The following is a 27221-nucleotide window of genomic DNA, read 5'->3' on the forward strand; positions in this document are numbered from 1 at the left end:
GACCCCCACCCCCACCAAGTGTTCGCCCTCTGGCCAGGCGGGGACCCCGATGGTGTGGGCTTCCGTCGCCATCTGTCCCTCGGTCCGCCCCCCCCCCCCGCCCCCGGGGTCGCAGACCAGTTATGCCCCGCAGGACCTGGCCCAGCCTTCATGAACAAGGTCCCACGCGGCTCCCCGCGACCTTCCCTAAACCCATATTCGAGTGGGAGCCTGCAACAGCAGCTTGGGCCCGGCCAAGGCCATCCCTGGCCTTTTCGGTAACACCTGCCGCCGCAGCTGCGTCCAGGTGAGCGTGTCTGAGTGCCAATCTCGCCACAAGCATTGTGGGAGTGCCTACAGTGTACTTCCTGCCCAGGGATCGATCCAGACAGACACCTGCCCTGCCCGGCCCTGTCACGTGGGAGTGACAGACATGCCATCACACACAGTTCTAGAATCATGACAAATTAAAAACTGAGCAGGATGGGAGGGGCTCTGTGGGTGAACTCACAGGAGGGGGGTGGGAACCCTGGCTGACACCCCTGGGAGCCCCTCAAGGAAGCATCTTGAGAAAAGATGACAAATGGGGTTGGCCTTTTCTGTGGGCCACCACTTCCCCGTGCCCTCGCACAGGCCCCTAGCCAGTGTCTGTTCCGGAAGCACTGGTGGTCTCAAGATCAGGCCCAATTGGACCAGAGGTGGCAGACGATATTGGATGAATTTAGGGTGTGTGTTGAGTGTGTATATGTGTGTGGTATGTGGGTATGTGTATGTATGTGCATAATGTGGTGTATGTATGTGATATGTATATGTGATGTGTGGATATGTGCGGTACAAGTGTGATATGTTATATAGGTGTGTGACATGTGTGTATATGTAGTATGCATGTGTGGCATGCATGCATGTGATACACATATGTATGTGTGTAACATGTGTGCTATGCATGTGTATATGTGTGATGTGTGTGACATGTGTGTATGTGCACATGTGTGGCATGTATGTATGTGTGCGACATGTGTATGTGTGGTATGTGTGTATATATGTGTGATATGTGTGTACGTGTGGTATGTGTGTGTATGATCGGTGTAGTATGTATGTGTATATGTGTGTGTGATGTGTAGTGGATATACGTGTGTCATGTGTGTAGTGTGTGCGCGCACACATGTGCAGCATGTGTGATGTGCATGTATACATGTGTATGTGTTGTATTGTGTATATATGTGTGATATGTGTGTATGTGTGTGGTATGTGTGTATATACATGTGTGATGTGTATGTGTGGTGTGTGTATGTGTGTGGTATGTGCATGTGGTTTGTGACATGTGCACGTGTGTATGTGTGATATGTGTGTGGTGTGTGAGCACAGGTAAGTAAGTAGTGCCTCAAGGAGCAGGCTGTGCACTCTTAGAGACACCAGAGGGGACCCTGGAGGCCCCAGGCAGGGGACCCTTGAGAGAAAGGTCTTTTTCACATGTACGCAGGGCACAAGAGTGTACTCCTGAGGGCTTGGTGTATAGGTATGGGGGGAGGGGCTTCCTGGTGACACAGGATATGGCACTGGATTCTGGATTCCCAGACTCCCGGAACCCCTAGCCTTGCTGCTGGGGCGGTGGGGGCGGGCAGGGAAACGACCTTAGGAGCCAAGCTGGGCTTTGACGCTGGATCCTCTGAGGAGGTGACACACACCAGCTGGCTGCCCCACCGCCCCTGCCTGGGGCAGGAATGAGGGGACTGCTGCCACGTTATCAGGGACATATTTCCTGGCAGCCCAAGGCCTGACTCAGGGAGGCCCACGAGGGTGGGGCCGGCCATTGGCTCTGTGGGCTTCCCCGTAGCACAGGCTGCCTGGCTTTTTGAGCATGCCCTCAGAGATGCCACAGGGCACATGTCAGTGTTTACACCTTTATTGTCCCTCTTCTTGCTACCACCCCCAAGGATTCCTGGGACGGAATACCTGGCCACCAAAGTCCAATTATCTGAAGCAGCCTCAGTGGGTGGAGCACCCTCCAGGTCAGGCGACATTCCAGTGACTGAGCTGGGGGCAAGGAGATGGGCCAGAAGGGGAGGTAACCCCAGGGGACTGGGCCAATCAGCTCTGGACCAGAAGGGTCAGTAGCAGCAAAAGCAGAGCAGCCCGAGGGGAGCCTGAGGCTCCAGCCATGTCTGGAGGACAAAGGTCACTGCCCTCGAAGGGCCAGTTGGGGGAGCCACTTGGGGGCAGGAAGTGGGCCTCCGCCACTGTCTGGGCGATCCAGGTCTCTTCAGGGGCAACGGCAGCGAACAACTCCCGGCTCCCTCGAACCGCCATACCCAGGAGGACCCAGGAGCCTTCTTCAGTCTGGCACAGGAGCGGGGGTGCTGAGGTCACCTGCAGTCAGAGCCCAGGCCCCAGAGATCTGTGACACTTGGTCCTGACCCTCTGTATCTCCTTATAGGGTCCAGCCAAGAAGGACCCTGCTGGTCTGGTCTTTTCCATATACATATATGGAAAGGATTATCTATCTATCTATCTATCTATCTATCTATCTATCTATCTATCTATCTATCTATCTATCTATCTATCTATCTATCATCTATCTATCTATCTAATCTATATCTCTAAAGCCCAGGCACAAAGCTCTGCTTCTTCCTAGTTCAGGGTCCCCAAGCCCCAAAACCCATGGCCACCAAGTCCATTCTGACTCATAGTGACCTGGGAGGACAGAGTAGGACTGCCCTGTGGGTTTCTGAGCCTGCAGATCCTGGCGAGGGTAGAGAGCCGCATTGTTCTGAGAAGCACTGAGCAGCTTATAGCCCATGATGCCACCCGGGTCCCAAACGCAAGCCAAGCTCCTGCCATCGAGTCAATGCCCACTCCCAGCCACCGTGTAGGACAGAGTAGAACTGCCCTGTGGGTCTCTGATACTGGGACTCTACTGGGCCCAGGACTCAAAAATTCCCTCCTGGTCTCACTTTAGAGGCTGACTGCCCAGCACTGTCTGTCTTCTCCCTGGACTGGGATGCTCAGGACCCTGTACCTCACAGCTGTCCTCCTGTCCCTCAGCATAGAGGACACAGAGGGTCCCGGGAGGCAGAGAGCCCGGGTAGAGGCAGTGACAGAGTCGTGGTGTCAGGATGGATACAGCAGCAGCTACAGGGACTGGAAAGAGAAATGATGAGAGCTACAGGTGTTGGCTTCCAGGCACTCCGCACCTCCCCAGGACCCAGGGAGGACTCTGCTCCCTGGGCGCCCCCACTTACCTCGATCCCGGGGGTCCTTCCAGCCCAGCACCCAGCAACTGGCCCCCAGAGGAATGCCCCCTGGCTGGAGGCAGATGGGCAGAGCTGATGGGGAGGGCTCCACGCGGGAGCTCAGCTCCAACAGGGCCAGAGGGGGCCGGAGTCCCAGGTGCCGGGGCAGGCGGATGCTGATGACCGAGCGGGACAGCTGGTGGCCCTGTGGGAGGGGGCTGGCCCCTGCTCGGCCCAGGTACACTTGGATAGAGGGCACTGTTGTAGAGCCTTGTCTGTCAGAAGAAAGCCAAGGCCAGGTCACTGCCTGCTCCCCCACAGTGCCGGCCAAGTCCTTCCCAGACCAGGGGAAAAGGTGGCAGGAGTCTGGGAGTCACTGCACCAATGCCTTACTCTCTCCTCTGGTTGAAAACACCCCACAGCGACTTCACTCTCTCCTAATGCCCCCTCCAATCTCCTGCCTCCCCAAACCGAACCCACTGCCATCGTGGAAGCTGACCCCAGCTCACAGTGACCCGTAGGACAGGGCAGAACGGCCCCTGCTCTGAGGGTCCTGTGGCTGTATGCAGCTGTTGGTGGGAGCAGAGAGCTGCATCTTTCTCCTGCCCAGCTCACGACCACTCTGCCACCATGACCCCTCTGCCTCCTTCTTGCCCAGCCTCTGGGCAAGGCTCACCTGAGGACACAGTGCGTGGCCGCCAGGACCCAGCTCCGGGCTACAAGGATCCCCGAGCACACTCGGCCATCAGCCACGTGGACCTCTGCCAGCCAGGGCCACAGGACCCCCGTCGTCTGAGAGGTCTTTGGTAGCAGGCCACAGGCTAGGGGGAGGAAGCGGACAGTTTAGTGAGGGCCCCACGGCCCCTCTCCCAGACCTGGGCACCCTTAGGAACCCCTCCACCCCCCAGCTTCCTATGTGGTAGTTAAGTAATCTGGTGTTAATATGAGGATTCAGAGTGAAGGGGTAGAGTCTGCCTGTCAATCGGGATATAGCCAATGAGGCCTCTGTGTGGGCATGGCCTTCTCCTGAGGATTCTGGGAATTCCTGTATTCCTCCTTGGAGGTAAGAGACACACTCTGTCTCTGCTCACTCCCTGGGAGACATAGCAGCTAACAAGCCACATGGGACTACGCTAGTGCCCTGAGCTGGAGAAGCCACGTGGAGATCCTTGCCAGCGCTAAGATGCTTACACCACCACTGGATCCACAAAACTTCCAACCCACTGGCCTGTGATCTTCCTGCATTCGGCATCATTACATGTGTTTCGTGAATCTGAAGAGGACTTTATAGATTGATCTTGGACATATGGGCTTATATCAGACTGATGGACTTGATCTAGACTGGGCTGGGATGTTTCCTCAATGTTCAATTGCTCTTGTATATAAAGCTCTATTCTTATACACATATAAGAGTCAATGAATTTGTTTCTCTAGTCTACCCGGACTAACACATCCTACTGAAGCGGTTTGAGGTGCTTCTCAGGCCCCAGAGTCCCCTTCCTCACCACCATACTCTGTGTGAGGGGGACAAGTCTGGGTCTCTGTCTCGTCTCCTTCGGAGCCCCAGTCCCACGCCAGCTGGTCCTCCAGGTAAGCCCCCCGAGTCACATGACTGATCCACGGGCCGTGGTGCTGCAGCGGGGAGAAGGCTCGGGGACGTAGGCAGCCACTGGAGGAGTCTCCGATCCCAGCCAGGAACCAGGTACCTTCCTCCCGACACACAAGGCTCCAGTGGGACGCATTCTGCAGCAAGAATGTGGGTGTTTGCAGGTGTGTGTGTGTGTGTGTGTGTGTGTGTGAACAACTACCCCCTCCTACAAACCAGGCTCCATCCTCACTGTTTCCAATAAGAGTTTAGACTTCACCTTCAGGATTCCTTAAACTCAGGGACAAGGATAGGGGCAGGAAGGCCACTGCTCCAGCCCGGCTCCAGCAGGGCCAACTAGCCTTCCAGGGACAGCCCCGCCCACCCAGGGACAGCCCCGCCCACCCCGCGGACTCCGCCTCCGGGGCGTTCCGCCTCCCAGGCCCCGCCCCTCCAGGCCCCGCCCCCGCCGCGCACCCAACAGCGTCCGGCCTCCTCCTCCTCCTGGTAGGCGGGGCAGAGCGCGTGCGGCGCCGATCCGGGCGGCGGCACTGATGCCCCCTGGCCGCCGTGGAGGCAATGGCACCACCAGCCGCTCATCAGCTCCGCCTCCAGCAGCGCGCTGGGGCCCGGGGCGGGCTCTGCGGGCCGGGGGCGCGGGGGGACGCAGCCTCAGCACAGGCTCTCCTCCCGCGCCCCCGGCCCGGGCCACCCCGCGCGGGGCCCCTGCTCACCCCCGCGACCCCAGCGAGCCAGGCGGCAGCGGCTCCCGGGCAGGAAATAGTGAACCGGGTGGGGTAGGCACACGGGCCGCGGGGCCACGCTCAGGTTCACGGGCGCGCGCAGCTGCAGCAGCGCCAGGTCCGAGGCGCCGTCCCACGAGGCGTTCTCGTGCGGCTCGAAGCGCGTCACCCGCTCCGGGCGCGGGCCCGAGGGCAGCAGCACGCGCCAGGCGTCGAGGTCGGAGATGGCTGGGCTACGGGGGGGCCAAGGCACACCCCCCGCCATCCCGGATTTAGACTCCAAATCTCCAGGAGTCCACACCCCCCCTCCCGACCACCCTGGCTTGTACACCTCTCACGGGGACCCCGCATGCGAGATTGAATTTGCACCATCCTGGGCCCCTCCACAAGCAGCCCTGCGGCTTAGCATTGAGTTGCTAACCCTCAAGGTTAGAGGTTCAAATCCACCTGACACTCTTGTCTGTCTGTTGGAAAGATTTAGTCTTGGGAACAAAAGGCAGTTCTATGTGCCTTCAAGGGTTACTTTGAGCGGTGGCAGTGAGTTTGCTTGTCTTGCCCCCCTCCTCCTCTCTTCCCGGTGGAGGGTCCACACTTAAGGGGAAGGGCTGGGGCTAGGATTTGAAGTCTCAGTCCCTCCCCAGGACAGTTCTCACTCACTCTGGAAAGCAGCTGGCAGGCGCCAAGACCCAGCTCTCCGAAACCAGCGCCCCATGGCAGGGTCTGAAACCTGGCACCATCACCTGGGTCTCCCAGGGCCATGCCCCTGGCCGCGGGGCCTTCCCGCACACTGTTGAGGGGGGAAGGCGGGGTCAGAGGTCCCCTGCCGCCAAGCTCACCATCCTGCAAACTCCTCTCCACCTCAAATCTTGCATCTGCAGCGCCCATCCAAGGGTCCTGCTCCCTCACCTGGCAGGGCAATGGTGCAGTTCTCTTCCATGGGCTCCGGGGGCTCTGGCTGGGGCCCCTGGGGGTGGGCAGGAAAGGCAGGCCCAGGCTTGGAGCCCATCACCTGTTCCTGGATCCAGGTCTCATAGGGAGCCACGGCAGTGAAGACTCCTGGCCGGTTCCGCCGTCCACAGCCAAAGCCAAAGCTGGTGATTCCCACCTGGAACCAGCGACCACCTGCTTCACAGACCAGAGGGCCCCCCGAGTCACCCTACAAATACATGAGGAAGTGTCGGGGGATGGAAGGGGTCAGCTGCCCAGAGACCCACCAGGTCATCCCTGGCCTCCTTGCCAAGGGCTCTTCCATCTTTGTTGGCTTCACACACAGCACCTCCCCTCTGCCGCCCCAGGGCCCATGGGTCAGCCCTGTGACTTGGGCAGCCCACCTGGTAGCCATCTTTGGCTAGGCCTCCTGTGTACTGCCTACATCTCTACCCAGAAAGATTTGTAAAGCAGGAAGACCCATGAGCTAGCCAAAGCCAACGGCACTGAGCTCCTAGCGTAAAGGGCACACAAAGGAGTCAGGCCACATTCAGAACCAAATGCTGCTGCTTCAAGAAACAGGTCCAACCAAACCCGCTTCTTGGTTCCGCCTCAGCCCAATCTACTTGATGAGTGAGTTAGCCGCGATGGCTTTCCAGAGAAAGAGGCTGTTAGAACTGGCAAGCTAGGAAGCAGCCAGAAGGGACCATTTGGAAGCAAGGACGCAGAAGTAGAAGGCAGAGTCGCTCCAACAATGGTCCCGAGCCATTTCATGCCGGGGCACTGTCCCTACGGCATCTCTTTGACCCTGGCTCAGGAGGAGGCTCACAAAGAAGGTTCTGGACTACCTGGAGCTGTGCTGTCCAATAGGTCCATGCATAGCTATTGGAATTCATTACAAAAAGAACAAACTCACTGCCATCGAGTCGATGCCGACTCAGCCACCCTGGAGGACAGGGTAGAACTGCCCTGATGAACACCTGAAACTGGGACTCTTTACGGGAGTCGAAAGCCCCGCTGTTCTCATTCCTCACTAGCACTTCCTCACTAGCCACCTTACGAATGCTCCACAATGAGAGGAGTCTTCTGAGTGAGGTGGTGCAGATCATGGAAGATGGACACCCTCACAAGAGTTCAAGAAAGTAGGGGATTTTGTCCCGGAAAAGGAACCCTGGAGGTGTAGTGGTGATGCGTTGGATTGCTAGCAGCAAGGTCAGCAGTTCAAAACCACCAGCCACTCCTTGGGAGAAAGACAAGGCTTTCTACTCCCAGAAATTGTGACACTGTCTGAAACCCACAGGGGCAGTTCTACTCTGTCCTAGCGGATCTCGAGGAGTCAGAATCAACTTGTTGGCCGTGAGTTTGCATTTATATCCCTGAATCCTGGGGGCTCAGAATTGGGAGGGGCCTCTACTTGGACTCCTTACGACCACCACGCATGCTCGAGTGCCCGCAGATGACTCAGTTTCTAGGGGAGATGGTTCGCATATACTATCTGTGGGCTTTCAGGTGGTGAGCCCTTCTGGGAAGGTTGACTTCAGTCTGCACAATCATTTACTGAGCAGCTACTAAGTAGTAGGTGTCGTGCTATGAGCTGGGACAGGAAATAGTATGATTATTCAGAGCTAGGACATATTTAGTTCTCACTACGGTCCAGCGCTGGTGGCGTCGTGGTTACCCATTGGACTGCTAACCACAAGTCAGCAGTTTGAAGCCACCAGGGGCTCCTCGGGAGAAAGAGGAAGCTTTCTACTCCCGTCCAGAGTGACGGTCTCGGAAACCCACAGGGGCGGTTCTCCCCTGACCTATAAGGTCGCTGTGCGAGTCGGCATCGACTCAAGGCAGTGAGACAGTGAGGTGTTCCAGGCACTGTTAGGAGTTCACCTGTGAGATGGGTAATATTATCACTTCCAGCTTCCAGAGGAGGACAGTTGGGCAGATGGAGGTAAAACCAGTGGCACACAGTTAAGGTGGTGGTTGGTCTTAGACCTCTTATTACAGTCATTCCTCGCTGAATCTGGCACTGAGCTGTCACATGATACTGCCAGAAATAACGGTGTCCACTTGGGGAGCGCTAGGTTCTGTCCATTCTCCATCCCCACATCAGTGCCATCCCTTGGCACACGTATCTACTCCTTACACTGCTTCCCATTGGCAGGACCAGGTAGGTTCACACGTCTCCCCTCACCTGGCAGGTGTCTCTGCGGCCCTCTGGGTAACCAGCGCACAGCATCCCAGGCAATAGCTGGAAGGTGAGGTTGAAGGGGCCTGGCCGGTTGTAGAGACATTGACAGGCAGCCTCTCCCAGCAGCCTTAACTCCACTTGCTGCAGCATCCAGGGCAGAGGCAGAGGATCTGGGGCGGGCAGAATCAGAGAGCAGAGCCTGTGAGGTCAGGCTCGAGAGACCAGTTCCCCCAGGTACAGCTTTGTCCCCGTCCAGCTGCTTCCTAGACGCCTTAGCCCACTGGCTGCCAAACCAGCCCAAGTGAGGCCCTCCATGGATGGTTGTGGGGTTGTGTCCTGCACATTAAGACCTCAGCCAACCAGAGATGCGCCTGGGAGCAGAAGTCACCGGGCTGGCACCCTGCTGTGGGGTTTCCTTGGTCCAGAGAGGGCATCTTTGCCATAAAGATGTCATAGGCCCAGACCAAGTTGCCAAACATGGCACCTGGGCATCCTCTCTGACCCTTCTCTCGACTGCCCCTGGCCTGATCGGGTCCCAAGTCCTTAAACGGATGAGTTGTGCCTTTGGGGGGCATTCCTGCTGAATCCGTCCCAGTTCAGGTGGCCTAGCCTCGGGGCTTGATGATGTCCCGCCTTCTCCTCTCTCTGGACACTCCTGTCGATCCGAGGAATGATCCAAGAGGTCAGCTCTGATTTAATCGGAGTACATGGAATGCTTCCACCTTGGACCTCAGCCCTTTCTGAAATGAGCCCCTTCTTAGGAAAATGAAGTCTCTAGACCTAGGAAGGTGGGCCGCTCTCCTGCCCCGCCCACTCAGAATCCTGAGGCTCAGGCATTGGCTGAGGGAGGCTGGATGTGGGGATCCACCAGGGGGCTTTGGGAATTGTAGGATGATCCCTGAACCTGGTGTGTGTGGGGTTCCTCTGACCCCCAGTCTGACCTTAACGTCAACACAGTTCAGTCTTAGCAGCCTCTGCTGCCTGCCTCTCTCCCAGCTGGGTGGACAGGCCCTTCATCTAATATGGCTTCCTTGGATCTCCGGGACCTGCTGCCCTACCTCCAGGGCCTTTCTGCACGGGCAGCTGACAGCCTCGCTGCACAATATCTCCCCAGAAACCTCCTGGACTGAATGAAAGGAGGCTAGAAATGAGCATCTGCCGCACACCTGCCGCAGGCCCGGCACTGTGCTTTAGTGGGGTAGCGGGACTTGCCCGAGGTAAACGTAGCCCCAACACAGTCATTGCTGCGATGCCAGGCGGCCGTCAGTATGGATTGCAACTCAACCGCAAGAAGCCAGACTTGGACCAAGAGAAAAGCAAGGATGTCATGTTGAAGACCAGGGTGCGCTGGACCCGAGCCAGGCATTTTCCATGGCCTCATGCGCACGTGAAAGCTGGACACCGAATAAGGAAGACTCGGTGCGTTTAAACTGTGGTGCTGGAGGAAAATATGCAAGTACCTGGGGCTGCCCAAGGACAAGCACATCTGTGTTGGCAGAAGTCCGGCCAGAGGCTCCTTAGAGGCAAGGATGGCAAGACTTCGTCTTATAGACTTTGGACATATGATCAGGAGAGGCTAGTAGTTCATGGAGAAGGACCCCCTGCTTGGTCAAGGGGAGGAGCAGAAAGAGAGAGGAAGACCCTCCAGGAGATGGATGGACACAGGGGCTGCTGCAATGGGCTCCTGCGGAGGACCCAATGGGAGGAGCGGGCAGTGTTCTGTTCTGTGTGCACAGGGTCACTATGGGCCACAACCGACTGGACAGCACCTCACAACAACACCAATAACAGAGCAAGAGATAACATCCTGATAAACGGAGACAAGATGGACGCTGTCCCTGGTGTCATCTTGCTGGGGTGGGGTCCCCAGTCAAAGGTCATGGAAGCAGCAGCGGAGATGTCAAATGACGTATTCCACGCGGGGGGGGGGGGGGGATCTGCCTCACTGTTTCAGGTGTTATCGAGCAAAGGTATCACGCCGAGGGTTAACACGGGCCTGACCCACGCCAGGTAGTTTCTTTTTTTAAATGATGACGATTGTTAGCCAAGATCTTTTCAATCACCTTATATGTGAGAAGCTGAGCTATTAACCACTGCACCGCCAGGGCTCCTTGGCTTCAATCACCTTATTATCTGCAGTGAAAGTTGGACACTGAATAAAGAAGACCACAGAAAAACGGAAGCATTTGAGCTATAGTGTTTGCAAGGCAGTTCGCAAATACCATGGACTTCCAGAAGAAGGAGGAGGAGGAGGAGGAGGAGGAGGAGGAGGAGGAGGAGGAGGAGGAGGAGGAGGAGGAGGAGGAGGAGGAGGAGGAGGAGGAGGAAAGGTCTCTTGGAAGAAGCTTAACCTGAACTCTCCTTAGAAGTGAGGATGGGGAGGCTGATTTCACACTTTGGCCATTCTGACTCAAAGAGACCTTCTCGAGAGGGGTAGAACTTTAGAAAGCCTCATCTTTCTCCCTCGGAGAGGCTGGTGGTTTCTAACTGCCGATCTTGCGGTTAGCGGCCCAAGGAGAAGCTCACTACGCCGCCAGCGCTCCAGTCCCTGGAAAAGGACGCCATGCTGGGTAAGGCAGAGGGTCCGCGGAAACGGGCAGACCCTCCAGGAGGTGCACGGACACGGTGGCCTCCGTAATTGGCGCAAGCATAGCAACACTCCCGTGGAGGGTCGCTGACCAGGCCGGACCCCATGCTGTTAGCTTTATGTGGATTTAACTCCGCCCCACGCCCGCCCCCCTCCCAAAGGGACCAACCCCACTTGCATGGAAGTGGACAGCATGACCGTCCTCCTTTTCCAGAGGAGGAAACTGAGGCTGAGCGAGGAAACAAAGAACCTGCCACAAAGGAGGCATGGGGTGGGGGGGTGGCTGCCAGCTAGGCTTGAGAAAACCTCCCTGCCATCTAATCTATTCCGGCCCCAAATGGCCCTGGTGCCCACGATGCTCTGAAAGCAAATGAAAATAGAAAAACTTCGGGGAGATCGAGGCAATACGGTACACACAGTTCCCTCATTAACCCTTTAACTACTGCAGGCGAGTATACACGTGGCCCAGTGCCTTTCCTGGGGACCCGTGGACGTGCATAAACGCGCTGACTCAGTTCCGGCGACATTTGGAAGCGATGTGTCTGCCACTCTCTGTAATGTAACGTCATGTAAACAGATCCCAACAGCGAAAAGGTTAGAAAGAGCGCTCTGGGCTGTGCTTTATGAATCACACCTAGCGGCAGCGCTAGCGAACATTTTCAGAGGGAAGCCATTACCATTGTGCATCACGTTTGTCCGCTGCGCAACATTTTGTGCATTTTATTAGTTACTTTGTTATTTTTTCCAGTCACAGAATAAGAGGTTAGTGAAAACCAGTAGGAGGAAAGCGCTGGCAAGTTTCAGGTACAAAAGAACCATTTTAGCTTTGTATGCACATTAAATAAAATAAATGTTTAAATAAAAACAATTATATAGTGGTTTAATTATCCTACCCATATTCCTGAATCCTCACTTCAAAATATAAATCTAACAAAATTTGTAAATGAGCTGTGGCCCGACTGAATCTTGCGTGTTGCACCCAATGGCCCGCGTTTTAATTGAGTCTGACACCCCTGCTCTAGGGCGAGGGAGAACCGGTCCTGTGGGTTTCCAAGACTGGAACTCTTTATGGGAGTAGAAAGCTTTGTCTTGTGGATTCGAACTGCCCAACCCCGTGGTTGGCAGCTCAATGCGTAATCACTACGCCACTGCCGCCCCCCCCACCCCCGTCCCCAGCCCGCCCCCGCCCGCCCCGCCCATCAGGACACGCCCCGGAGGTCCCCCCCCATCCCTGACCGACCCACTCACCGTCCTCCTGGACGTCCCCCCAGCCGGTGGCCCAGCAAGGCGTGCCGTGGGGCCAGCGGTGCGAGGCGCGCGGCAGGCAGACAGGGCGCACGGCGCGGCCCAGGACGGCGGGCGCGCTCAGGCGCAGCAGGGCCACGTCGTCGCCGCGGTCCACGCTGCTGTAGTTTTCAGGCACCAGGATGGCGGCCACTGCGCGGATGTGCGCGCCTTCCAGGGGCCCGTCCTGGGAGTGCACACCCAGCACCACCGTCCACTTGGCCGCTGGCTCCAAGGTCCCGTTCCTGCACCAAGGCCGAGGCCGGGGGCGTTACTGGGGCCCTTGGGAGGAGCTAGATCCTCATGGGGTCAGGCTCAGAACCAAAGGGGAAAATGGGGTCACGGCCTTTGGGGCGGGCTCATAAAAGGCTGAAAAGTGACTCTGACTCAGAGGGGGGGTCACTGAGAGCCTGGGAAAGATAGCATTCAGGTTTGGGGAGATGGAGAGATGGAGTGGCGGGATTTGCCTGAGGGTGATTCCCAACCCCATTCAGCACCCTGCACCACTTCTGCCTTGTGGGGTGGATCGGGCCAGACAGCAGGACTCCGACTTGGCTTTGAGAAGATGGGGTCCAGCGGAGGACCAGGATCGGGCTTGGCTTTTCCGGGAGAGGGCCAAACAAGGGGCGTTACTCACTCCACGAAACAGTGGGCCGCGGAGAGGACCCAGGAGGGAGCGATGAGGGAGCCCCCGCAGACGTGTCCCCCGCTGTAATGCAGGCTCACCTGCCACGGCCAGGAGCCCGGCTGCGCATCTGAGCCCCCCACGATGCGGGCAGAGGGCTCTGGGCGCCCACAGTCTGCAATGGGGAGCCCTGAGAGTGATAGCCCATCCTTAACCTCCCCAAGGATCCAGACAAAGCTTGGCAAGGCCCTTACCCTACTGTTCGAACCAAAGGCCAAGGAGGTCCTTCTGGGAAGGGGCTCCTTAGTTCCTGGTCACTTCCACCACCCTCATGGCCTTGTTTTTGCTGTGTGTGCCCTGGGTTTGGCTCATCGGACCCCAGGGCTGTCATCTTTCTCTGACAGATCCATAGGTATTTGAACCATTTGGTTATCGATGGAGCTATTAACCATTGCACTACCAGGACTCCCGAGTCCTTATTACGGAGCCACTTCCTTTAAGACCCACAGTTCACCAGGCCGCTCTTACCTAGATCTTCCGGTTCTTCTTGGGGAGGACTGAGAGCTAGGACGGAAAGGGCAGAGGGAGGAAGACACTATCTGTGACCGCTGGTCCCCACTCCCCACTCCTCTATCGTCTTGTCCCCTACGTTCCCTTTCAGCCCCACTGCCAGCACCCACATTACCCCTCTCTCTCCCACTCTCCCGGCAGTCTCACCTGAGTCCTGGAAGTCTCCTGGGGCAGAGCTGATGGCTGGGGAGATAGAAGAAGAAAGCAGAGCGAGGTCCAGACACACATCCACACTCTGTGATCTCACTGACTCCTTTCCTAGGGCCTATGACTTTCCTACCCCTTTCCATTTAAACACTATACTTCTCTTCCCCACACCCCTGATCGCCTCCCTCTCCGGAGGCTCCACTCCCCTTCCTCCATAAACTGCTTTCCTCCCCGCTCTGACGCCCCGTTCTACACTCAGAGCCCAGGAGACCTGCTGCAAAAGCTCCCCAGATGCTAAGACCTATGTCCCTTGCCTCTCCACCCCAAGGTTACCGAAGATCATGAATGGAAGAAGCAGGTGCTGGGACATGGCACAAGGAGGGGAGAGGTCTGCTGTCTGTCCCAGCTCTGTCACTGAGAGGCAGTCCGGGGACTCCTGATGGTCTGGGAACAGCCCCACCCTCTCTGGCTGCAGCCCATCTCTGGGAATCTGAGAGGATCTGAGGCTGGAAGGGGGAAGTAGGGAACTCGAGGGCCACACCCAGAACCCTGTGAGCATCTCACAGCTCTGAAGGCCCAGGACAAAGGGTGAAGGGCAAGTGTCCCAGCTCCAGCACCCCTGATGGGTGGGGGGAGGGAGGCATGGAGAACCTTGTGGGCAAAGGTGGCAGGAGAGGACAGTCTGGACTTGGGAGACCAGTGTCCTGGGTCTTTGGTGAGGCAAGGCCGATTATGGGGGCAGGGGTGAGGACCACTGGGGAAGTAGTCCCTCACTGGTATGACTCACCTGAGACCTCACCTCTATTTGGGGTGCAGCTGCCCCGATGGCCTGGCCTTTTCTTCTCACACAGCTCTGGTTACTGGAGTTGCTGGCCAGGTTTGGGGCGGGAGCCCTAGGGAATTAAATCTCATCCGAACAAAGGAATCACAGATCCTGGCCGCCTGGGCTGGACACAGGGATCCTGGGAAAGGGGGGGTGCTGGGGGGCTGAAAAGGCCAAAAAAAAGACACCACCCCTCTCTGTATTGGGATGTGCACTCGCCCTCAGTCCATTCAGGAAACATATGGATCTCTGAGAAGTAAGGAGAATTTCACCCTTTCATGACCCGAGGGACATATATGGCCCACCTGTGGTTTCCTCTTCTGGGGTTTATTGGGCAGCCCTGTTTTCCTGTTTGTTGTAAGCTAACAGGCTGCATGATCACTGTAAACCCTGGAAGTTCCAATTCTGAGTCTTTATTAACTGCAGGATGACCGAACATCTCTCAGACCCCAGCAGCCCCTCCCAGTTGCAGGGGGTCTGCTGATAAAGGTGTTTAAAACCACATCCTGGAGGACAAGTGGCAGGTCTGGGTTGTATCACATAGCTGTACAAACAATTCCAGAAGCCAAAACAAGCGTTCATTTACAGAAACTGAAGGATACATTTTGGGAACACTCAAAACATTCAAGGTTGTGAAGGGTCCTGGGGCCCTGGCTCTGACCCTTAAGGTGTTTGAGAACACAGGCAGGGGTTCGGTCAGGAGGAGTTCCAACCATCTTAAAATGGCGTTGCCTATGTCAAATCAGCTTCTACACACTGACTGTGCGTGCAGCCGCTGGAAGAAGACCTGCATCATGTGGAGATGGGCGAATTGGGCAAATGTCACACGTGACTGGTATTACACTAGTAAATGATTGGATGAGGCGAGGCGATGATACAACCCAGAGGCGTGGCTTCATGAAACTTTTGTTTCTTCTGGCTTTTTTGGGTGTCTTTGTTTAACTGGGAGATTGGCTTTGTAAGGAGAGTTCCGAGTTCCTGTATAGTATTTGGAAGTTGCCGTTCTCTCGATGACTCCCTGTTTGTGCAAATCCCACATTCACGGGCACCCGAAATTGTATGCCTCTCTCAAAGGGTCTGGCAAGTGGTCCAGATTCCAAGGGGGCAAGAAGACAGGTGTCCCACACCATATGTATCAAGATGATATTTCATAACCACATTTCAGACGTGCTCTGATCAGCAGCCCCCCATTCATGACAACACAGGGCATCAATCAAACATTCAACTAAAGAAAAAATCAACAAACTTCCCGCCATCGAGACATGTCGACTCCGTGACCCTTACAGGGCAGGGCAGAACTGCCCCTGTGAGTTTCCCAGACGGTAACTCTTTTTGTTTGTTTATTTTTCTTCCCAGCTTCAGATGACTATTATTCCGTGCAAACCCCAACACGGCACAACATGATCTCGTGCATTTAGGGAATAATGGTGTCCTGGATCAGTGGAAAACGGTGCGCATAATTTCCGGAGGACCTTCCTTCTAAGCAGTTTTATGGGAAAATATTTCATTTAGAAGTCAGGGCCTTCCTTCAGTTTGCTGACGTCCATATTCACTGCGAAGCACTTACATGGCTCATGGGGACCCAGTTTATTCCCTGGTTCTAGTTAGTTCTTCCCGTCCCCACTGGCAACTGGATGCAACGACGCCAGACGCATGGCAGGCAGTGCTGCGCCCGTACCTCCGGCTCCAGTAATCATGAAGAGAGGCATCAAACTTGGCGCTTCCTGGTCTGTCCGAGGATCTGGTTCAGCATGTTTGCGGCTATGGCCTCAGGTCCGGAAGGAGAGAACAAATTTGGCAGGCCCAGGAGCTAGGCTTCTCTGCCTGTAACTCTGTGCAGGGTTGGAAAACCTCGTCTTTCTCCATGGGATCAACAAAAATTCAAGATGGGAAATCATTAGGTCATGAAGGAACTTTGTGCTAAAAAGGAAACCAAGGAAGGACATGTCCGGTAGCTCGAGGCAGAAAGCAGGGGTTGTCCCTCCGCGTGCCAAGGCCTCCCTCTCCCCTCCCCCCCTTTTACAGGAAGTTGGAAACCAATAAAGGTTAGAGGGCTTATGCAAATTCAGGCCCTTGAGCCAGGGAGCCAGTACACCTGGGTGAGTCCCACTCTAGGCCAGGTGGTCTTACTTCAGCCAATGGGGTCAACCAGTACCCTCGACCACACCTCCCAGAGGAGGGCCCTAAAAAGTCAGACTGGGGAGCCCACCACCCTCTTTTCCAGCTGCTGTTTCTCTGGCCTCAGGGTGGTCCGTGTGGGTGTGCAGTACCCTGAGGGCGCCTGTGTAAAACCTGAAACTTCTTCCATCCTTCATAAAACTCACTCGGATCACAAAGGACGGAGAGGAATCTAACTGCTGATAGTCGGTAAAATACTGAGTCTAGCAACAATGACTCAGACCCTAAGGCGCTCGCAAGGGGGAGGGACAGCCACTTGCTGTTTGGTGCCAGCGCGACAGAATGAAGCCCTCCCTGCTCGGCACCCTCCTGTCCGTTGTTGCAGCCTCTGTGTCAGTTTTCCTCTCTGAGGGTCTTCCTCGTTTTTGCTGCCCTTCCCCCTTACCAAGCACGATGCCCTTCTCCAGGGACTAGTCTCTCCTGGCTTGCTTGTCCTCTGGCTGTCCATGGCACTTTCCCCACCAGCACTATAATTCAAGCACATCGATTCTGATTCGGTCTTCCTTATTCAATGTCCAGCTTCCACATGCACAGGAGGGGGCTGAAAAGACCATCATTTGAGTCAGGGGCACCTTGAGCCTCAAAGTGACATCCTTGCTTCTCAACCCTCTAATGGGGTCTTGTGGAGCCGATTAACCCAATGCAATGCTCACTGCATCTTTTCATCTTTTGACGGCTGCTTCCCTGAGCATGGATTGGGGGTCCAAGCAAGACAAACTCCTTGACAACGTCAACCTTTCCCCCACTGATCATGAGGTCACCTCTTGGTCCAGCTGTCAGGATTTGGGTCTTCTTGACATTGAGTTGTCAGTCCATCCCGAAGGCTGCAACCCTTGATCTTCATCAGCCAGTGTTTCAAGTCCTCCTCACCTTCAGCGAGCAAGAGTGGGCTTACTAAACCCCAGTCCTGAAAGGGCAAAGGGGAGTGGGCAGCCATGGGCATACCACCCCTGCCCCCGCCCCCCCCACAAAAGGCAGCCGGAAGAAAGGGCTGGCTAGAGAAGTGGACTTCTATTGACCTGTGACCCAGCAAGCTGGAGGAAGAAGAGTCCCCGTCTCACTCTCCTTCTATCTTCTCACCACCTGGCAGGTCCTCACAGTACCTGAATGGAAGCAGAAGCCAGAGTCGCTGGGTCTCTCTGACGTGGGCTATGAGGGTGAACCTTGAGGAGGATCTGGCAGAGTGGAGAAGGGCAGAGGGTGGAAGTGGAGGGTCTTACGAAGCATAGCCACACATGCATTTCTATTTTCCCACCCCAAATCCACTAATACACCATACTGCTACTCTCTTAGTACAATTTCCTTAGAAAATGGAAGCCAAGGCACACCTTCTGCTTTATTGGGAGATATGAGGGGGAAGCCAAATAACCCCCCCAAAAAAAAACCCAAGCAAAAAAAAATACCACGGATTTTTTTCCTAGAGTTATGTATTGATTAATTATTATTATTATTTTTAATAAAACAACTTTCAAAAACAACTAACTTCTTGTTGCCTTTGTCAGGAGACCAGAGGAACTGTCTGGTGACCAAGAATCGTTATCCAGTGAGGAACACTGCGGAACAGAATGACACATGAGACAAATTCTCCTGAACTCCAGGCTTTCCGGAACCTTCGAAGGGAGAAAAACTCTGAAAGTATTGTCCTGAGACAATGTTAAACTTTAACCTAAAAAGAGCACTTGAAGTCTTCTTAAAGTCGAACAACAGCTTAGATGAACCAGTTCCGAGGTCTGCCTTGGACATTACGTTCCCTGGGGACTATCTAGATGGGAAGAGGTTGGCAACAGCAGCTTACAAGATCAGATAGGAAGGAAGCTTGTGGGGATGTTTATAAGTTTATAAAACTCCCTGCTATTGAGTTGATTCCGATTCATTGACTCCATGGGACAGGGGAGACCTGCCTCTAGGTTTCAGAGCCTGTAACTCTTTCCTGGAGTAAAAAGCCCCCTCTTTCTCCCAGGGAGCAGCGGGTAGTTTCAAACTGCCGATTTGTGGTTAGCAGCCTGACATGTAGCCAGGGCTCCCGTATGGTAACCAGCCAGCCCATGTGTAGAAGGCTCTGGAGGAGCCTAGTCAGATTAAGATTCTTCTCGGGGCGTGAATATTTCTTGCTTGTTCCATGACAAAACTTTCTTCCCTAGCCTTTGAAATATTCACGGTGGTCTTTTCTTTCTTATCAACGATTTGTGATTTGATCTCTGTATTACTTTATCCTTACCACTTTATTGTTGCTGCTTTTCGCGGTTGCTGATGGGCTGTCCAGTTTGCACAGGACAGAACGGGTAGAGGCAGAGTTAAGCACCAGATGCAAGGGTTTCTGGGAGAGGGAGGGGTGGAGGGTGGGAGATGGGGGGGAGGGCGAGGGGGTTGAGGGAGCTAATAATGTACATGGGAGGGGGGAGCACTCTCTAGAACTGATGATGACACACAACTCCTTTTAAAAGCGATTTCACCATGGGGGAGGGGGGAGAGAAAATGCTCTAAAATTGATTGTGTGATATGTAGATTAAATACCAATAAAACTGTTTTAAAAAAGAGTAGCAGTCTCCTTTCTCATTACCTTTTGCTTTCTCCATGAATGTCCTTCTTGATGTCCTCCCACAGCTCATCAGGAGCCCTGTCCTTCGTGCTCAAGGCAGCAGATCTGCCCTGGCGTGTTCTCAACATCCAGGTGGCATATGCTCAAAGCTGTATTGTGGCTCTTGTGGACTTGTTTTAATTTTCTTCCATTTCAACCTGGACTTACATGTGAGCAATTGGTGGTCTGTTCCAGTCTGCCCCTGGCTTGATTTTGAGCGTCTCCATCCTCTCTTACCCACGTGAGGTAGTCAGTTTATTGTTGCAACCTGGCTGATCAACACATGTGGGATGAATTGAAGGGCAGAGAGATAAATGGCTCAGGGAGCCTCGCCTTTCTTGTCTCTTGCTCTTTGATCCCTCAGACCAGTGTGCGGCTGCCTGAGCTTGTTCTGTGCCTCAATTTGCAAGCTACACTACCTGTGGGACAGCTAACCCGTGGACTGTGTTGCTGTTGTTTGAGGTTCCTTCAAGACCTGCTTCTCCACACCATTGGAATTTACATCTCTTGAGCTCGGAACTGCCAGATCCTGTCATCTGGCTGACTGTTGGTGACCTGCCTTGCTGTTTGCTGCCTGTGCCCGGATAGCCTGAATTGCTCCACAGAGGACTACCCGGCTGCCCTCAAGACTTGAAGGACTGCCAGTGTCTCACAACTGTCTCATGGGAGTGAGTTGCACTGAACCATTTGTACTGCTTTATAATTTAATTAACTATTTATTCTTATGTTATCTATCTATATAAATAGATATAAAATTATTAGCAATCTGGTTTTGTCTCTCTAGAGAACCCTGTCTAACACACTACAGATGTAGTCAATTTGATTTCTGTGTATTCTATTTGGAGAAGCCCGTGTGTATAGTGAGTGTCTTGCTTGGGGGGAAAAAGAGGTATTTATTATGACTAAATTGTTGGTCTTGCAAAATTATTTTTTAAAGAATCATTTTATTGGGGGCTCATATAACTCTTATTACAATCCATCCATCCATCCCTTGTGTCAAGCACATTTGTACATTTGTTGTTATCATCATTCTCAAAACATTTGCTTTCTACTTGAGCCCTTGGTATCAGCTCCTCATTTTCCCCCTCCCTCTCCCTCTTCCTCTCTCCCTCCCTCATGAACCCTTGATAATTTATCGATTATTATTTTGTCATATCTTACACTGTCCCATTTCTCCCTTCACCCACTTTTCTGTTGTCCATCCCCCGGGAGGAAGTTATATGTAGATCCTTGTGTTTGGCTGGTCTTGCAAGTCTATCATGTGATTTCCAGCTTCATTTCTATCACCAAGGTCACATTTTCTAACTACTATTCCTTCCTTGTTGCTTCTAACATTTGCATTCCAATCACTAATCATTGTGGATGCATCTTGATTACATGTTTGATCAATTTCAGACAGAAGATGTTGGCAAAATTCTTTAATTCCTTTATCACTAGCTTTCATGATTGGTGCATTCATTTGAATAATAGTTGGATTTGCTGGAATTCTTGGAATGCAGAAAAATAATCCAATCACAGACAACATTGCACTTTAAGATAGATCTTGAACGGATTACAGGGATCTACATATAACCTCCTCCCTGGGGGATGGACAACAGAAAAGTGGGTGAAGGAAGATGTCGGACAGTGTAAGATATGACAAAATAATAATTTATAGATTATCAAGGGTTCATGAAGAAGGAGGAGTGAAGAGGGAGGGGGAAAATTGAGGAGCTGATGCCAGGGGCTTAAGTGGAGAGCAAACGTTTTGAGATTGATGAGGGCAGAGAATGTACAGATGTGCTTTACACAATTCATGCATGTATGGATTATGATAAGAGTTGTATGAGCCCCTAATAAAATGACTTCTTTAAAACTATAGATCTTGAAATGTCCTTTATGACGATGAACACAACACCATTCCTCTTGGTTGTGCCATTCCCAGAACAATAAATCATATGATTTTCTGATTCCAAATGGCCAACACAAAACAGCCATTTCAGCTCACTGACACTTAGGGTCTCAGTCTGTGCGCTTTCCGTTTCATTTTGAAGGACTTCCAATTTTCCTAGATTCAGACTTCGAACATTCCATGTTCTGATGATTAGATTTCTGCAGCTGTTTTTCTTTCTTTCTCATCTTGAGTCTTGCCCCATCAACAAACAAAGGTCCCCAAGGCTTAACTCCCATGCACGTTATTCTGGCCGACTCTTCTCAGAGACATAGTTTGAGTGCCCTCTGACCCCAGAGACTTGTCTCCTGGCACTAACCTTGACCGCGCTCTGTGGTAGCTGGCAATGTCCCGCTGCTATCCGAGGGGTTTCAGCGGCCAATTCCTCCCTCTTCCTTCTTCCTAGTCTTTTCTTCCCCTGGAAGTTCTGCCCAAACCTGTTCTCTTTGGGTGACCCCGCGGGCATTTGACATACTGGTGACATAGCGTCCAGCATCGCAGGCACACACACGCCACCACAACATGAGAACCCCGACAAGTGGTCATGCTAATATTTTGTGGGGTCCACAAAGAGTTGTTCCTTGGTGAAAGACTTACTAGACCCAACAAAATGTCTTCAAGCAGCAGCTAGACTGGGTCGTGTACCAAGACTACACTTCTCCTGCAGGCCGGGCAGGGTTCCGTTGCACGCACGCACTGTATTGTGTTTCTCCGTGCTCTGCCAAAGGGTGGGTTGTCGCCCTGCTCTTGTGAGCAGGGCCGGTGCACAAGCCTCTTCCCAAGTGTCTGCTTGTCCGTGTGAGTCGGAATCAATCCCACGGCATTGAGTTTGGTTTCAAATCTTCGTAGGAGTGGCGTTGCTGTGATGTGTGGTAGGTTCTATGTTTCGTATTTTTGAGGAAACTTCGCACTGTTTTCCACCAAGGCTGCATCATTTGGCGTTTCTATCACTGATGGATCAGAGTTTTTATTTCCCCGCCTCCTCACCCGCGTCTGTAATTTCCTGTTATTGCTTCAACATAACCCTCCTCATGCGAGGGGGACGTCCCTCACTGTTATTTTAATCTGCGTCTCACTGATAGCTAATGTGTGAGTCTGGGTACATTAGAGAAACAACTCCACAGAAACTCATATGCATAAGAGAGAGTTTTAGATAAAGGTTAAGTGCACATCAAGAAAACATGCCAACCCAGTGCTGCCCAAGCCCACAAGTCCAACATTAACCCATGAACCCATATGTCCAACACCAACCCACAAAGTCCTCCTCCATCTCATACACACCTCCTCCAAAACACACACGCTTCCTCTATCCTCCATCTCACAAAACACACACTTTCCTCCTACTGCAGGAGAAAAGCCAAGTCAGTGAGCGCGAAAGCATCTCAGCGCTGGCAGGGGTCTCCACATGGTGCTCCAGCACCCAGGGCTGCATCGGGGTAGGTCCATGTGGCTTCGCCTCAGGGATGTCTTGCAGGAAGTGAGCCTTGCCAGCTGAAGCAGGGAACTGGCTAAGGCAGCTGCACCCCGGTCCAACCATCAGAGAGCAAGAGACCCGAGAACTAGAAAGGTGAGGCTCACTGAGCCATTTATCCCTCCTCCGTTCAATTAATCCCACATGTGTTTATCGGCCACATTGGCACAATAAACATTTATCTCAGCTAATGACACTGAGCATCTTTCTATGTGCTTGATGCCGTTGGAAGGTCCTCTCTGGTGAAATGTCTTTTCAACTTCTTTGCCCGTTTTGTGATTGGATTCATTGTTGTTCAAGTTTTACGTCTATTTTGGGTTTCGAATTCTTGTCAGATCAATGGTTTCCAAAGATCGTTTCCCAGTTGGTAGCTTGTCTTCTTGTTCTTTTGGAAAGGTCTTTGGACGAACATTCGTCTTTTCATTTCTATGAGTTCCCACTTATTTTGTCTTTTGTACAAAATTTACTTCGTCTTTTGTGGTTTGTGCTTTCGTTATTACGTTAGATAACCCCTTGTTGGAAGCTAGGCCCAGCGCTGTTGGCCCTACCTACACGAGAGAAAGGAAGACGGATCCCGGATGAACAGCCTAAGCTGCCAGGAGCTAGAGAGAGAAGAGCCGTCCAGGCCTAAGCCTCCCAGAAGAAATGAACTCTAAGCGATCAGAGTGTGAAGAAGCAAGATGGAACACAGAAAAATAATGGAGAGAAGCAATAAAACAGAGGTTGGTTCTTTGAAGAGATATTTGTAAGGAGAAACCTGGAGCTAGACTGACAAAGAAGAGAGAAGGGAAAATAACAAAAATGAGACATTAAAAAAGGCAGCGTTATATACACCTAACCCCGGCAATGGTTTGTGGGGGCAGAAAGCCTGAATGACTGAAACAAGGCTGAAACCAAAGAACAAGTCGGAGCACTTTCACTTCCTGGGTCTACAGAGAGAGCCCTCCTGGGACAGTGGCCCAACGCTCTTGACTGCTAACGGAAAGATGAACGGCTCAAACCCACCGGACATTCTGTTGGGGAAAGTTGTGACAGTCTGCTTCCAGAAAGACCGACAGCCTTGTTCTCCTCTGTCCTATTGGGTCCTTATGAGTCAGAACTTACTCGCTGGCAGGAGGCTTGGTTTGGCTTTTGGTTTGCGTAGCGACAGCAATGACTGCCAGTCCCGGCATAATTATAGACACATAGACCCATGGGGTAGGACTGAGAGTCTAGAAGTAAAACCCATACAGGTATAGTAAACTGATTTTTGACAAGAGTGCTAAGTCCATTTGGTGGGGGAAAGAATAATCTCTTTAATAAACGGTACTGGGAACGTTGGATTTGCACATGTAGCAGAATGAAACAGAATCCCTGCCTCACACCATACATTGAAAATAAATCCAAACATAGATGAATAAGTGTGGGAACTGAAGCATAAACTTCTTAGAGGATCAAGCAGGGACAAAAGGATAAGTAAGGTATTTTATGAAAAATATCTCTTTTAAACAAATCGCGGGAAGAGTTTTATATTCTTGCAAAACCTTTGGCATCTCGCTTCACAGGCAGCAGCCAGGTTCCCGTGTCTGCTTCTGCCTTCGGTCTGTTGCAGTAGCGCATGGGGATCGCCTTTGGAGACCGACACTGCACCCCCCACTCCCCCAAACAAACAGGAGTGGAAAGAGCAAAGGCTGCTAGGTGGTGTTGGATTGGTTCTGACTCAGAGACCCAGCGTCTCCTGGAACCATGTACTGCCCAGTCCTGTTTGAGCTCATTGTTCTAGCCAGTGTGTGTGTGTCCAGGTTTTTTCTCTATTTCACTGACTTTTGGTTTTCCCAAAGGCGAGCTCCTTCTCCATAGACTGGTCTCTTCTGATAGCATATTCAAGATACGCGAGTCTCACCTTGCTCACTTCCCAGAAGTATTCCGACCCCTTCTTCCAGGACAGGGGTGCTCATTCTTCCATACTCTTTGCCAACAGCATCGTTTAAAGGCACCAGTTCGTCTTTAGCCTCCCTTTTTCATGGCCGACATTTTGCCTGCCTGTGAGACAATTGAAAATGCCCTGGTTTGCATATGTCTGTGCCTGGATTTTTACCTCTATCAATATCCTTTGCTGCCTAGTTCTTTCTTCTCTTTCCTTTTTCTGTCCTCCTGCCCCACTCTCATGTTGACCTTCATCCAGCTCCAGTAATTCCTCTCGGCTGCATTGCACTTGGTCAAGCCCCACGAAGCATCCTACACCCTCCTTGCCATCGCCGTTAGGTCACCTGCTGTTCCCTTGTGCCTGGGATTGTTGGCTCCCTCCTTCCCTTTCCCCACTCCCACTTCTACCATGTTTTCTCCTCGGGATTGTTTATCCTGCCTATCTTATCTAGATAGACACGAAACAACAACAACAACAGCAACAACAACAAAAAGAAAAGCCTATAAAAAGTCCCAGGTCTGTCTGTCTGTCTGTCGACCTTCATGAGTCTGATGTGGTGTCATGCCCTGCCCGCTCTTTGATTTCTTGATTGCCCCTTCCAGAGGTATTGGCTGTGGATCCAAGCAAGATTAATTCCATGGCAACGTCAATCTTTTCTCTGTGTGTCACCATGTTGCTTGCTGATCCAACGGTGAGGACTTGTCTTTCTGTTGAGGTGGGATCGATCCTGAAGACCAGTCTTTCGGCTTCATCAGTAAATGCTTCAAGTCCTGTTTGCTTTCCACGGTGAGGTTTTGCTCCTGAGCCTTCCTCCGGTCTTGACGTTGATATCTTCACATGATCCGGTTTCTCGGATTATTGACTCAGCATGCAGATGTCATCAGTGTGGTGAAAGGATACAGTCCTGACTCACACCCCCTGGCTGATCTTAAACCACGCAGTGTACCCCTGTTCCCTTTGAATAACCGCCTCTCGTTCCACGGACAGGCTCCACGTGAGCACAGTGAAGGATTCTAGGATTCTCATCGTTCACAACACCACCCACAGTTTGCCACGATCCACAGTCAGCTGGTTTTGCATCGTCCATAAAACACAGGGAGGCATCTTTCCGGAATTCTCTGCCTTTGGCTGAGATCCATCTGACTTCAGCAATGATCTTCCTTCTTCCACATACTCTTCTGACTGTGGCTTGAACTTAGCGGTGGTCCCTGTCAATATATGAAAACAACCGTTTAAAAATGATCTTCAGCAAAAATTCACTTTGTGTGTGGTGTCAGTGATGTGGTTTGGTAGACCCCTTTCTGTTAGGTCACCTTTCTTTAGAATGGGCATGGATCCGAGGCTCTTCCAGGCCCGGCCTTCTGAATTTCATGGTACAGGTGGGTGTTTCCATGGCCGCACCCCTTTCTTCTCCTTTTTTAATATTACGTAAATTTTATTTAGGTGTTTAAATGATTGTCCAACTTTTTCTTTCTTTTTTACATATACCTTTATCGGGGGCTCTTACATCTCTTATCACAATCCATTCATTCCTCCAGTGTGTCAGCACATTTGCACATATGCCGCCATCATCATTTTCAAAGCTTTCTCTTCCCACTTGAGCCCCTGATATCAGCTCCCCATTTCTTCCCCCTCCATTCCCCTCCCGCCCTCCCTCACGAACCCTTGATAAGTTATAGATTATTATTTCCATATCTTACATTGTCCTCCATCGCCCCTTACCCACTTTTCTGGTATTTGTCCCCTGGGAGGGGGTTATAGATTGATCCTTGTGATCGCTTCCCCCTTTCTCCCTCCCCCCCACTAATCCTCCTGGTGTCTCTACTCTCATTATTGGCCCTGAGGGGTTTATCTATCCTGGATTCCCTGTGTCTCGGGCTCTTATCTGTAGCAGTGTGCATGCTCTGGTCTAATCCCATTTGTAAGGTAAAATTGAGGTCATGATAGTGGGGTGAAGGGAGCACTGAAGAGCTAGAGGAAAGTTGTGTGTTTCATGGGTGCTATACTGCACCCTTACTGGCTCATCTCTTCCCTGTGACCCCTCTGCGAGGGGATGTCCAATTGTCTACAGATGGGCTTTGGCTCTCCACTCCATGCCCTCCCCCCACATTGACATGGGTATGAGTTTGTTCTGGGTCTTAGATGCCTGATCCCATCGACACCTCATGATCACACAGCCTGGTGGCACCCTCTCTCTTGTAAGATCTCCCTTCGTATTCCACTAGTTCTGGAAGCAGATGATGGCTTATCATTATGAGCCGAGCTTTGACCTCGTAGAATTCTGAACATGGCCTAGGGATCCCAGGAATTATAAGGCTGTTTCTTGAGAACGGCTATTCTAAGGCTATGATTCAGAAGCGTTTCTTTCCCGATGCCCCCAGACCCGAGGAGGAGAATTTGCCCCCGTGGGCAGCACAGCCCTCCACCTGGAGTGTGGTCGGCACTTTCATATGGTTTGATAACTCCCACGGCA

At 52.6% G+C, this 27221-nt stretch overlaps 1 protein-coding gene across 3 annotated transcripts; it reads right to left on the minus strand.

Annotated features, from left to right (window-relative positions):
* Positions 1–1892: 1892 nt before the first annotated feature.
* PRSS36 (serine protease 36) lies at positions 1893–14232 on the minus strand. Of its 3 annotated transcripts, none has more exons than XM_075528464.1 (15): positions 14196–14232; positions 13863–13898; positions 13674–13709; positions 13158–13320; positions 12485–12765; positions 8653–8819; positions 6444–6693; positions 6195–6324; positions 5529–5770; positions 5287–5435; positions 4715–4952; positions 3886–4030; positions 3219–3484; positions 2996–3117; positions 1893–2346 (listed from the first exon to the last, which is right to left on the minus strand). In XM_075528464.1, exons 1-15 carry the CDS (start codon positions 14230–14232, stop codon positions 2068–2070), a joined length of 2541 nt encoding a protein of 846 aa, XP_075384579.1. In that variant the 3' UTR covers positions 1893–2067. The 3 variants fall into 3 exon arrangements, with proteins under 3 accessions (XP_075384579.1, XP_075384578.1, XP_075384580.1); XM_075528463.1 differs by having other exon boundaries at positions 5272–5435; XM_075528465.1 differs by lacking the exon at positions 2996–3117 and having other exon boundaries at positions 3394–3484; positions 5272–5435.
* Between the last annotated feature and the right edge of the window lie 12989 nt (positions 14233–27221).

Source organism: Tenrec ecaudatus, chromosome 12 (genome assembly GCF_050624435.1).
Source record: "Tenrec ecaudatus isolate mTenEca1 chromosome 12, mTenEca1.hap1, whole genome shotgun sequence".
Taxonomy (NCBI): domain Eukaryota; kingdom Metazoa; phylum Chordata; class Mammalia; order Afrosoricida; family Tenrecidae; genus Tenrec; species Tenrec ecaudatus.